Genomic DNA, 13119 nt, shown 5'->3' on the forward strand with positions numbered 1-13119 from the left:
AGGAGGGATGGGTGGAAGGCCATCTAGCGGAGCACCTTGACACAGCGGCCCTCCAGATAGAACTTGCAGATGAGGTGCGCTGTGCTGCCCGTGTGGTTCTTCTTCTTTTTCTTGCGGGGCGGGCACACCATCTCACCCATGTCCTGCGGAACAAACGTGAACCGTCAGTATCAGGACAGACGCACGCACACGCCCGCCCGCCCGCCCCCACACCGCCGGTAACGCTCGTTTTTCCCGGACGACGCAAACTTTTCGCGACGTTAAGACGTCGGGGTGGGCGACGGTAGCCTCACCTCGTAGTGATCGTAGTGCATGTCCATGTCTTCCATGTGCTCCATTTCCCGCATGTGCAACATTCGGCCCCGACCACGCCCGCCTTTGCCCTGGCCTCTGCCCCGGCCACGGCCACGCATCCTGGCGCCTGGGGAGGGTCGGTAAAGCAGCAGGAGGGGGAGGGAGCGAGTGGAGAACAGCAGCACGGTTAGCAACGAGCAGAAATTGGTCGGCATATAACGACACATCATCACATTATTATATGAATATAATATACAGCCCCTATGTTAATCGACTGCTTGATGAAGGCCTCCCCATGCCGTAGAGTTTCCATATTTCACCACACAGTTAGCCATGGCTGGGGATCGAGCTCAGCTCATCGGGGTGATATATAGAATAACATCACTTCTTACGCTCACAGTACATGTATCGAATCATGTAAGTCAGTCAATTATTAACAATTCAAGCTAATTATATGCAAGTGATATGCCATTGTAAAATTTTTGGTCATGTATTGAGCAAACTTGAAAAATGAGACGGACAAAAACAGAAAGTAAAAATTGAAACGGTAAAATCAAGACTGATTCGTGAGACTTAATCACAGCCTGAAAGCGTGACAATTCATAGAAAATCTCCGGGGGAGGGCGGGGAGAATCAGCGCGCTCATTTGAAGCTTGGTTATTGGTGGGCGAGAGAGAATTTGACGCGACGGTCAGACACGCCATTGTGGCCCCCTCACCACGGTGGCCACGCAGATGGCCCTGGGACTCGCGGTACTGCTTGAGCTGGCAGGCAAAGTCATCGTCCTCCTCGCCCTTGTATTCCTCCTCGTACTCGTCAAACCTCCCCCCAATGCCGCCGCCAATGCCGCCGCCAATGCCGCCGCCAATGTTGCCAATGCCGCCGCCGCCGCCGCCACCATCGTCCACCTCTACATCACCACCGCCGCCGTACTCTTGGTACTCGGGGTACTCCGGCTCTGGGGGCTCGTCCATGTAGGGCTTGGGCTGCGTGGGACAGAGGTCAGAGGTCAGTAGGGATGAGGATTGATTATTTATTATTCATCGTGTGTTCCCCTTTATTCATTGTTTTGATGATAACGATTTGTTCTTGATAAGAGCGAACTACCGTATACGCCGGGGCGTGTCAGAGCGCTTTACATCACGACTTATCTCAAACACATTTGAAATGGGACCTCCCAGTGGCACCCGTTCCTTAGACTGGTATTAATCTGCCAGTAGGTTGCAATAATTGCTGTACATAAGACCAAATTGAATAATATTTTAACTTTTAACATTTCGACCACGACGCCGGTACACAATATCCTACTCTGACGAATGACGTCAGGGCATCTTTAATGGCCGCTGCGAAGCAGATGGCGCTCGGTACTTTTAAGGTTACACACCGCGGCCAATGAACTCGTAACGTGAACCTCTGCAACAAGCGACGACGACGCTACCACTCGGCGGCCACGTCACCGTGTTGCCGATTTACCCATCGGGTATTCCCTATTGCACAGTGGTTCCCAAGCTGTGGTCCGCAAAGGCTGTGGGAAGTGATCCAAGGAGAAGCTGCCGATACGATTATTCAAAATAAAAACACCTGATTTTTTTGACTGCAAAATGGTATGTGAAATTCTTTGGGAGGTTTGACGGTGGCCATATGGGTTCAGAGAGGTTGGGAATCACTGCCATATCATACAACGTATATATGTCCAACCCTTTTGGCAATCCACTTTTAGATGAGGGCCTTCCAAAGTGGGAGTTATTTTACTATACTTCACTAAGCTGGACAGGCTGTGATGTTAAAGGGAGTAGATGCGGGAGAATAGACACGGTATCATAAGAATAATGTATTTCGCTGCATTGCCCTCTGCTGACTACAACATAACTCTATGGCAACCTATTGGTGCATGGTTGCCAACCAAAAAAAAACAGAAAAGAGCCGTCTACGCTCAAAGCTGCTTAGCTCCCAAGGTCAGATGAGATCACACGCATTCTGGGGGTGATTTGGTGAGAGGCTACACGAATGTTGGCCTTAATAATAATAATCTTTGTTTATCCAGTAAAGCCTAACTGAGCTTCAATACTTTATCAGGAGGATCCTTACAATGGGGGCATTTAGCCAATGCCTTCTTAGAGAAGGCACGCTTTTCACTGTGCGGGAGGAAATCCAAATCCAGTCTGGACAGATAGGTACAGGAACCCACTTGGTGTACTCCCTTGGGTGGGTAGTGAGGCTCGTAGTCCCTGTAGTTCTTCCTGTAGCCCCGGTTGTCAGCAGCTCCATAGTCCGACTCCTCGCTGTTTTCTGAAAACTCGTCGCTTGAAGGGGAGTGCCTCTGTAAAAGACGGCAAAAGCGACGTCATCATCACCACCACCATCCTTGTCCTTACGACCATAAATATCCTCGCCGTCCCGTAGTGCAGTTATCAAGTTGTGTGCAGGAGGTGCTACTGGACCGGGACCCACAGGCCCAAGCAGGGGAAATTGTACAGAGGAGCCAATTTAATTGAATGGCACCAAGGCCCAATGCATCGTTGCTATTCCACTGTCAGTGTCATTAATATTGAAACCGTATACCATCTCATCATAACCCTCAACATTAACATCATCGCTGTGAACAACATTACCATTTGCCATCACCAGAGACATCCTTGTCATAGCCATCTTAAGAACAATAATCGTCATCACCACGATTATAGATGACGCTGATGCTTATGTTAGCCAACAAAACCGCCACCTTCATTACCATCACCAATTTCATTTCCATTCATCATCATCACCGTCAGTATCATAACTATCACCCTCATCATAACCACCATCAATATCATAATCACGAATTTCATTATCGATGTAGTTATCACCCTCAATGTACATCCTTGTCAACACGGTCATGAACACCCAACTCCATTGGTTACCAATGCTTGCCACCCCACATCCTACATGTACGTCTGTGTTGAATGGAATAAACTGTTGACATCATTAGCCGTAGAGCTGTGACTATTGCACCAACCCGGCCCCCCAGGGAGCGCGAGGGACCGCACCTTGTGTCCGTGTTTGTCCCTCCGCCGCCGCTTGGACCTGCGCTTCTCCTTCTCTTTCTCCTTCTCCTTCTCGCGCTCCTTCTTGCGCTTCTTGCGGGAGCTGCGGTGGCGCTCGCGCTCACGGTCCCGCTCGCGCTCGCGGCTGCTGGGGTCCCTCTCTCCGTCCGAGTCACCCCATTCTCCTCCTCCACCGCCGACACCGCCACCGCTTCCACCGCCGCCGCCGCCAACCCCGCTGCCGCGGCTGCTGCTGCCACGGCCCCCTCGGCCACCATCGGGTGAGTGCTGCTGCTGCTGCTGCTCAGCGACATCGTCATCTATCTCTCCATCCTCCAGCTCGCCCTCCTCCCTGCACGGTGAGAAAATATCCGTGGGTTAGCCTTTTCAAATGTATGGCAAGAGCTGTTCGTGATCACCTATTAAGGACGATTTGGCACACAAGGGAGGGGGGAAGCTGGTATAGCCATCACCATGCATGCTCAGCCACTTCATCTCCCCACGCCGCACCAGATGTATGGTAGAGGGCCAGGATGGGTTTCAGATGCTGTGATGTTATCCGTGAGCCACTAATCAAACCCAGGATACCGGTTTCCTAGTGCAGTACGCAAACCACTCCGCCACTGCTCCCTTCACAAACACACGCACAGCCAGATCCTACACCGGTCAGGTGGACAATGTATATGCCTATGGCGTGCACTGGTCTCTACACAGGAGAACCACTGCCAACTTCTGACAGTTTCAGCTGTTTTATAGATCCCATTCATATGATGATGGTAAAGAAAGAGGGAGTTTGACCCCCAAATAAGAGGGTGAACAGAGTGAACATTTCACCGACTGCTGGTGCAAGTGCTGTTAGCCAGCACCGATTTAGGCTGGAACGGTTAATAAGCAAGCAGGTGAGGTCCGCTCCGGGTCTGGCCACCTTAGCCTGCACAGTTCTAAGCTTATACACTGCACCAGGTTCTCATTTAAAGGAGAGTCAGTCTCAGGGAGGCCCTGGAACAGATATCCCTCACCACCAATTGGTAGCCCTGGCCAGGAATGGAGTGCAGTGCGCTAACCACTGTCCCACCGCTCCTCATTTGTACACAAATACGCACGCTCTTACGTACAGCGATTCAGCAGGTGCGCAGGGCGGCACGCATCAAGCCAGGAATAATTACTCTTCTTGAATAAAACTTCACTGACCCGTACTGAGCCAGCAAGTAGAAGTAGGTCAAACCCCCATGACTGACACGGTGAGGGGAGGCCTTCATCCAGCAGTGGACGTGTTAAAAAGTGCAGTAATCATTTAATCAAGTGCACGTTTTACGAGCATGATGCCGGTCACAATGGCCTGGCTTGCTTGCTGCCGTCACCACCACAGCTGCGTGCATGCCCGGGCTAGCCTCCCACTGCCGATGACCGGTATAAATACGCGCTGTTACATATGGATCAGAAAAGTAGACCTTGACCAAGAAAATATGTTAATGCTACAAATCGTGCAAAGAAGAGGGAAGAGGCGTCTGCTTAGAATTAGAGGCAGGAGGAGGAACACATGGAGTAGAAAATACAAAGATCCCCCGTAAAGCCTAAACAGACTGTTGGGGCAAGTGCTGTTAGCGAGCAGCACCTATGAAGGCTGGAACGGCACACGGGGGGTGGGTTGCCAACAACACACCCAGCCACCTTTGACTCCCCAGTGGTGATGATTACACACGGCACCCAATACTCAATTGAGGCCGAGTCGACCAAGGGGAGGCCCATGATCGGTTCAAATAATCGTCACTGGTGTTGACCGTGAGCGGGAATTGAACTCGGGTCGCCGGGTTCGTATTGCAGAGCTCTAACTGCTACACTACTGCGTATGTGTGTGCAGATAATACACACACATACACATGCACGTGAGAGACATTAGATTGACCATAGGGAAACGTAACTGGGATTGGACGGGACTTGTCACGAGAGGGGATGGTGGCCTGTGGTCGAGACTAACAAAAGGGTGACGACGGAGAGATCACACGGATACAGGACAGGGTGACTGTCAGGGTGTTTGTAGAAGCACACGTCCGAGACGGACTATGTACGAGTGTGACGGCATGTTTGTACGAGTCTATTATATGATCGTGAGGGCATGCTTGATTGAGTGTACACATGAGACAGTGTGTATGAGAAAGTGATTAAATTAGTATTGTATTACTGTGCAAGCATGTGTCAGCATATGCGTTTAGATGATTTATTTGCCTGCTATAAATGTCAACGTGATAAGCCACTTCATTGAGCTATCATTTGTGGCCAGGTCGTTTCTAAAACATAAACTAATAGCTCAGTGGGCTTTAACTGGTACAAATAATGGTTTCGTTTTATTTGTATATAATATTTGTGAATTTCCTACCTTTCCTATAATTTGCACTCATTGTTTTCATATCGTTTATTGTAGTAACGTTCTGAGCCCGTGCCCCTACTGTACATGTGTGAACAATAGCTTCATAGCTCATCGAAACTCCTCCTCCGGTATGAAGAAATATTGATTCATCTAAAAAAAATTACGCACAGCTGGAATAAAACCGGAGTGATGATAACTAGAACAATGATGCCTCGGCAGTGACAGCACGGCCTTACAAATGGCTCTCGCGGGAATAAAATCTTGCTCAAACGTTTTTTCCAAGACCTAATGTCAAGGCTACATACTACACGCAGTTGTGGGCTTAGCGGGCACAGCACGTCACGAACACGCTGGCTGCCACCGTCAATCATTATCTCGGCTCCCAACATCGCTGGCAATCGCCTATTTGTGGCTCCCGTGAAAACTTAAGAGGCTACAGTTGGGCGGCAGCGAACAAACTCACCCTGGCCCGAGAGAAAGAGGCACCGGCGAAAACATTCATGGCAACTTGTGTATATTGCCCTCAATTAACGCAAGAGGACGAAGCCAGACGTGGGATACTGTAAGGAGCGGACCTTGTAAGTCAGATAACATAAAACTACAAAACTTAGCAGAAGGCATGAAGGGATAGTGATATGTGGCAATGTCGACAGAAATCCCACCAGTGACATGTTGCCCAAGACCTTGAAAATGTGATAACCTTTTTCAAATGAGTCCTTTTCAGTATTTTTCTTGAGTTTTGTGGGTTTTTCAACATTTATCAATGGAATGTTGTGTAAAAGTTTTTTTTTTTACAGAAGTCTACAGTGGTCATCCATGTATGTTCTCACTTATGCCATAGCAATGTAGACTTTCCACCACTGGCTGAGGGATGTAAAATATGAGATGAGTGTTGCTCCAAAACTCGTTTTTGATGTCAACCCACATTAACCCTCCAAATGTCTTTAAAAAAATGACCATTGTCAACTCTCTACCTGTGTTCACATCCAGGCTAACTGCTTCTAAATAATAAATGTAGACTGGTCCTGTACAGTACCTTGAGGCTAATGCTCAAAGGCACACACAACGGGTACATTAACCCACTTGCTGTACTGCCAAGTTGCGGCCACATCGCTGCCCGGCCAATTCGGGAGTTGCGCAAATCTGCACGATGCGTTCACCTTTCCGTCTCCATCGCGGTGGATTGCAGCCACGTGCCGCCACACACGATCATAAATAATCTAACCTCTACCTGCACGACGCCACTTTTGCTTGAGGAAGGTGGGAATCGATTTGGCTCGAATAATCGTCGCATGTCTGCCTGCGTCCACCTCCCTTGGTTGCATGGCCAACCCCAGATGGACTGGATACCGTTGCCCGCTTACAAACTCTCAACCCCCCAAAAAGCTAATGTGCAATCTTGTATATGCACACCCATTGATCGTGACTTTAAAATCCCTTTTTACTATTTCAAATTCAGGTTGCAGTTGCAACGCCTGAACACTAAATAGCTACGCCACTGACAGATGCCTGCAGTGCCCAATTTCAATCCAGAAGTCGGGCTCCGTTGGTCGTTATTATGCAAGTGCCGCGACGTGTACGAGAGGTGAAACGATTCTCAAGGAAATTCGATCAATTGTCACGATCCAGGGTCAAGATACGATTGAAAAATCCACTTCTTCATTTGACAGTAGTTGCAGAAGTGCCAAGGATCCATTTACAAACAACACACACCAATCGAAAAATATATCGATGACACACGTGAAAACATGCATGTACGGCGAGCTAAATAATCCACATTTATCAAATGTTGAATCGTTCAATCACGAACGTTGATGGCAGGAGTGGGGAACCTATCTGGGCCATGTCCGGCAAAAAATGTACACGGCCATTCGCGATGCGAGGCCGACAACTTTGGAACGGCCCGCAACATATATTGTTTAACATGTACTAGTGACGAATTGGCATGTTCTGTTTACGAGACCACCCTTATTAGTTGGCTGCGTCAGGTGATGGCGGGTTTTAACGACAATCTATATATTTACGCGATCTAACCCAAAAAAACTCTATTGTGGAAAATATATTCTATCCGTCATTGCAAGCACTTTAGCAGCACTGATCAGGCACTGGAGGGGCATCTTTTCCACCAGGCAACAACGCTGCGTTTCCAATTTTAGCGCCACACCAATCACTTCTGTCACTGCAGATGCTTCTTGCAGTGACGAAAGTGGTCGAGGCTCAGTGCAGTTAATGCGTGGCCAGTCAACGTTATTTGAAAGTTCTAAGCCTCGGCAAGGAGCTCACCCCCACACCCCCCACCGGTCTACGCAGTCAGCTGTCCTCAGTTTAATAAACGTTGTGTTCTCTCTGGCTGGAAATTTAGCTGTGTAAATATTCCCTTTACACACGACTGCGCAATTGTTTGTGGGTTCCGAGGGTTGCGCAATGCTCGAGCATTCAAACAGATTTGACATTGGAACTCCCGAGCGTTTCCCTGCCCTAAGAGTCTTTGGTGGTGCTCACCTCTTGCTGGTGGCTCATAACCTGTGGTGCCAACTCCAGGATTCGGTGAATTTACGATTGGGAGTTGAATGTCAACTCCATATTCGTATGAGAGGGACCAGTCTTTAAACAACTAAACAATTTAACCCCACCTCCCATGCCATTGCCCCCATCTCCTGCAAGTGTCAAAATGTGAGGTTTTGATTCGATTCAATAATGTAAATAAACCTTTGTCCCATTTTTGTCTCAATTGCATTTCTTTGTTTGTTCTGTTCTTACGGGTTTGTTCATTCCACTCGTCTACGTGTAAAGTCGCACGTCACATATTTGAATTGTGTGACTGTAAATTTCTTGCACGCGCAAACGTCACGGGAAAAATAAATGATTTAAATCGGTTAATCTACTCGTCGTTACACGTCTATTAAACAGCACACCGATAACCGTCTATGGTGGTACTATTTATTTTAGCGACCCCAAAGGTATAATGCCAATAATCAAATCCCCCAGGATGCGCCTAAAGGCATCAGACATCAGAAGCCAATGAGTGTTGGACATGGATAGTGTCTGGATGTGTTACCACCAGACACAAACAGGACGTCAACAGGGTCACGGGGCGACGTGGACAGTGCAGCAAACTCCACTGTGCTCTACTTCTATGCTCCCAGTCTTCACCGAATCGCACTGACCAGCGTGATAAATAACTCCGACACACGTGACGCAGGGAGGAACTCATCCAGCAATAGACTGACGCGGGGCTGTTCATTTACATGCATAGGCATGATGGGCTGAGTGTACCCCCTTGCCAGGACATGAACTCGCTAAATTCACGATTGGGAGTTGAATGCTTTAACCGTTGCGCCATGTGGCCAGATCTGTAAACCGAGCTTGCACTGTATACGATACCCGAGGTTTGTGCGCCAGCGTGGGTTGTTGGTTGGAGGCATTACTCAGGGGGCAGCCAGCACTGAGAAGGGCTACAGGTGCAACGGCAAAACTTTAGAGTTCCTTGCGACCACTGCACCCGGGACAATGTGATCTTCCCAAAAGTTATTTTCAAACCTGGGGGCGCCCAAAGCAATAGGTTGCACATGTGAGGTTTAACATGCCTGGGCGCTAGGAGTCAAATACGTGCTCTTGCTAGCGAGCGCAGCAGTGGCTGCTGAACGTAAATGTCTTCTGCGATATTAACTTGTGAGAATGAGGCACTGCACACGGTCAACTCAATCCATCATCTGTGGGCTTGGCCAATAAAATTAGGAAACGGTTTGTTGGCCATCAACGGTGGTTGCGCTGTGAAGACTGGTCGCACCCAGAGAATGTGCAACTGCCATTGGCATGTGGCTGCCAAAATGGGATGACCACTGCTCCACGCTCATTTAAGCAAGCCAATGCTTGATGACACTTTTACGAAGTTTAAGAGGACGTGGCATTAAGGTGGTTGGGCGGCTTAGTCGTTGGTCTCGGCCCAGTCAGAATGACTGTACGAACAACCCGTGACATTCGAATGCGTTTTTTTGTTGCCACATTTGGAAAACGTCAGCTCTCGTCGGGAAAACGTCGCTTTGACTGCCATGCGACGAATGTGTCTCTGCGAAAGGGAACGTGGCAAAGTATGCCCCCCATAGTGTCTGGATAACAGGTGACTTGAAGGGTAAGACGTCGGCACTGATACTGAGTGGAGCACTGCTCTGCCAAAGTTTCAGATGGGCGCTCCATCTCAGGCCGTTAGCAAAATTAAAATACAGTAGTATGAGGGAGTGGAACTGTAGTTAGCACCACTTGACGATTCACAACTATAAGTTTGGAAGTTTAAATCCCAGAGTGGATATGCTTAACTCAACATGTTTCTCGGATGGCTAAAATAACTTGACCAATTTTGTGGGATGTCAACAGAATTTACTGTGCGGAATAACAAATCCACGCCATAGGAATGTGGAATTGACCACCACTGGCTTAGGACCACTGATGGGAAATGAGCACAGAGCAAAGCTCATTTGAGCTGGGAGCCACGCTCTTCTTTCTTTCTGGCAAGCAAAAGTTACGAGGGCTGGGTGCAGGCCAGCTACGGCGAATTGGCATGGTCAGGGCATTTCATAAGAGGACATGTGCGCCGAGTTACACGTCAGTGGGCTTCTCGCACCCACATAAAAGGTGCCCCACGACCCAGCCAGCCAGCGATGCCACCAACAAAGTGACTTTGGACACATCAGCCCCAAAGTGTCTCACAGCACCACAGCGTGTGAGCTATCGATTCCTTGGGCCCCTTTTAAAACAATCGTGGTCACCACAACTTGCCTCCCCCCCCCCCACCAAAGGCGGGAAACCCCCTACAAGCCATGCCCAGCGTGATGATGCCAATGTCACCAAGCTTTAAACCATCACCTACCGTCCAGCGGCACACGTGGGAACACAGGCAGGACTTTATTTTTTATATTATCCAATAATCGGTCATCTGGATATAGCCCACCTCTATGAAGCTAAAAAGCGCCAGGCTTGCTGCGTGGACACTTTCGGATTTTGCTGCATGGACCTTAAAATTTACAAGACAGAGCAACCCCAAGGTCTACTGTTCTCCATGCTCAAAGTAAACCAATCGAACTTCTAAAAAATACTACTTTAGCTTTGAATCATGCATGTTCCTAAGTGCCAGAGCCTCAGAAGAAATAAGTTCAACAATAGATAAACTGAGACCTGATGAGGGTGCAGTTGGTGGATGGGTCAAACTATCCAGGTGCACTGGCAGAGCCAGTGGGGTGGCACATCCCCTCCAATGATCCGATCGAAATCCCCAATTTCAATCGGATCATTGCTGTTTATTAATAATAAATCAGCATTTTGCGACCCCCACTGCCACTGTGTAGCATATTATTACGTGCCAGGGACTATATGAGATGATAGGACAATAGTCTGAGTCCATAATTGGCAAAAAGTAACGGCAAAGCGGTTATAAGTGACTCACATAATTGTGCGCAGTTGCGTATACAGTCCACGACTTCCCTGAAGGCAAACACCTTCAGCGAGCGCGATGCCGATCACACACGGTTCGAATTCGACCCTCAATCGATGGCTGTGCCATCGCCACACGCGTTGAATAAAAAAGCAAGGGACAAGTCCTTACTTACTAACAACTCCTTACTGACTAACAACTCCTCTATCATTTTTCATTGCTGGAGGGGTTGCCCCCCCTTACCTGATAATCCTGGCTCCGCCATTGTCCCGGTGAATTTAAGTGTTGTGCCCGTGCACAATCTGATGCCGTCACTTGCGATTCCACAATTGCTCAGAAGTGACCAGGGGAGTCCCGAATCGGCGTTAGATTTGAGCTTGCTTGCTGCGTATGGTAGTACGCCTAAAATTGCATTCGAAAGAATACTGGCAAGAGCTTGTCAAGCTAAGTTACTGTCAGCGCAACTGCACACCGCCACGCTTCCCAAGGCAGAACTGGACTTAAACAAAGAGTCTAAGGCTGTTGGGCTCTAAGCAAGACATAGGTCAGACTGCAATCAACAACGGCTCAAGTGCAGAATTGGCACTTACTGAAACGAGAATACAGCTGTTGCTACGGCACTGAAAGTGCTTAACTCAAAACATTCCTCAATGACACTCTGGCCTTAAAATTGAACGTATGAGAGGCGACGTTTCGGACAATGACCCTTCTTCAGAGCACATTATGGTTGTTTACGTTATTTTTTTCATTCCACATTTTAAATAGAGAAGGGTCATTGCGCATAACGTCGCCAAGTATATACTTTTTTTCTTTTCAGGCAGTGTTAAAAATGTTAAGCAGTGACTACACAAGTGCTTTCACACGCATACATGTTTACACGCGTGTTCACACACACACAGAGTGGGCTTGCTGGTGGCCACAATGGGTGTAGAGCGAAACACGGAGAAAACGGTACGAGGGAGATTGAGAGTGGAGTGGGTGGTTAGTTTACATCCTAAAGTTGCTTGGTGCCTTTAACCACAAAACACTCCCAATCCACACCACACACACACGTGTCACTTCCTGCAAGTAGGGCCACGGTCTGCGCATGCGCGGCCCGTAGACATTACCATAAATTAGCATAAATTAACAAATATTAGCATAATGATGTGGGAGATGGCCGCTAGGTGGACCTGGAAATGGCGGAGGGCCTGAGAAAATGTGGTTAGGAGGAAGTGAAAATAATGTTACTATATAAATAAAGTATTCTTTATAAAAGCAAATAGTTAAACCCAGCGAGATTAAAGGCCACTAAAATAAGACATGTAAGACTGAAAACACACATGCACGAATGTGATCGCTATTGTCGGTTAAGGACATTGATTAAATAAAAACAGCCACGCTAGAACATAGCAAAGCCAAAATCAACAAAAGTATAAAATTGATTATATAGAACGATTAACCTATCCTTACCACCAAATGACAATACAAAACTAATCTTAAGAGAAATATGTAAAAGATAAGTAAAACAAAGAATAAGACTAACGCCGCGGTGTGTACCGTGTTAAAGTGCACTTGTGTATGAGCATTCGTGATTCTGATGGAGCTAAATGATGTTAAGTGGTGTCTCTTGCGATAGTAGTGATATAAGTTGATGCCAGTAAACGTAGCGGTAATTATGATGGTGCATACGGCAGCAGTAATTAAGTGAGTTCTGCTATTTAGTGGTTACCGTAATCATGATAGTACATTAGCCGAGGTAACGGGAGTGAATTTAGCGGCTGATGGTATAAGTGACGATAAGTAGCGACATTATTAGGTGAGTTGGTTGGTGGTGGTTACGAGATGACAGCGATCGTGATCGTACAGCAACGTAGCAGATAATGTGATAAGTGTCAATTACGTTGGTAGTGATGGGTAATGATAGTTCAAGTAGCCAAGTGAATTATTGAAATGACTGAGTGATGGATATATGGTCGTAGTTATTGTAGTGTCTGTGATGCTATTAACGAAAATAGCCGTAGTAG

At 47.7% G+C, this 13119-nt stretch overlaps 1 protein-coding gene across 2 annotated transcripts in view; it reads right to left on the reverse strand.

Moving 5' to 3' along the window:
• ZC3H4 (zinc finger CCCH-type containing 4) overlaps positions 1 to 13119 on the reverse strand; it is a 32724-nt gene that overhangs the window by 18366 nt on the left and 1239 nt on the right. The window contains exons 2-6 of one of the 2 annotated variants that reach the window (XM_078878850.1): positions 3321 to 3669; positions 2483 to 2614; positions 1013 to 1280; positions 294 to 421; positions 36 to 143 (exon numbers count right to left, since the gene is read on the reverse strand). In XM_078878850.1, coding sequence (XP_078734976.1) covers positions 36 to 143; positions 294 to 421; positions 1013 to 1280; positions 2483 to 2614; positions 3321 to 3669 — 985 coding nt within the window. Of the gene's footprint in view, positions 1 to 35; positions 144 to 293; positions 422 to 1012; positions 1281 to 2482; positions 2615 to 3320; positions 3670 to 13119 lie in introns of those variants that run through there. The other variant, XM_078878851.1, reaches the window with a different exon arrangement.

Source organism: Lampetra fluviatilis, chromosome 52, assembly GCF_964198595.1.
Source record: "Lampetra fluviatilis chromosome 52, kcLamFluv1.1, whole genome shotgun sequence".
NCBI lineage: Eukaryota > Metazoa > Chordata > Hyperoartia > Petromyzontiformes > Petromyzontidae > Lampetra > Lampetra fluviatilis.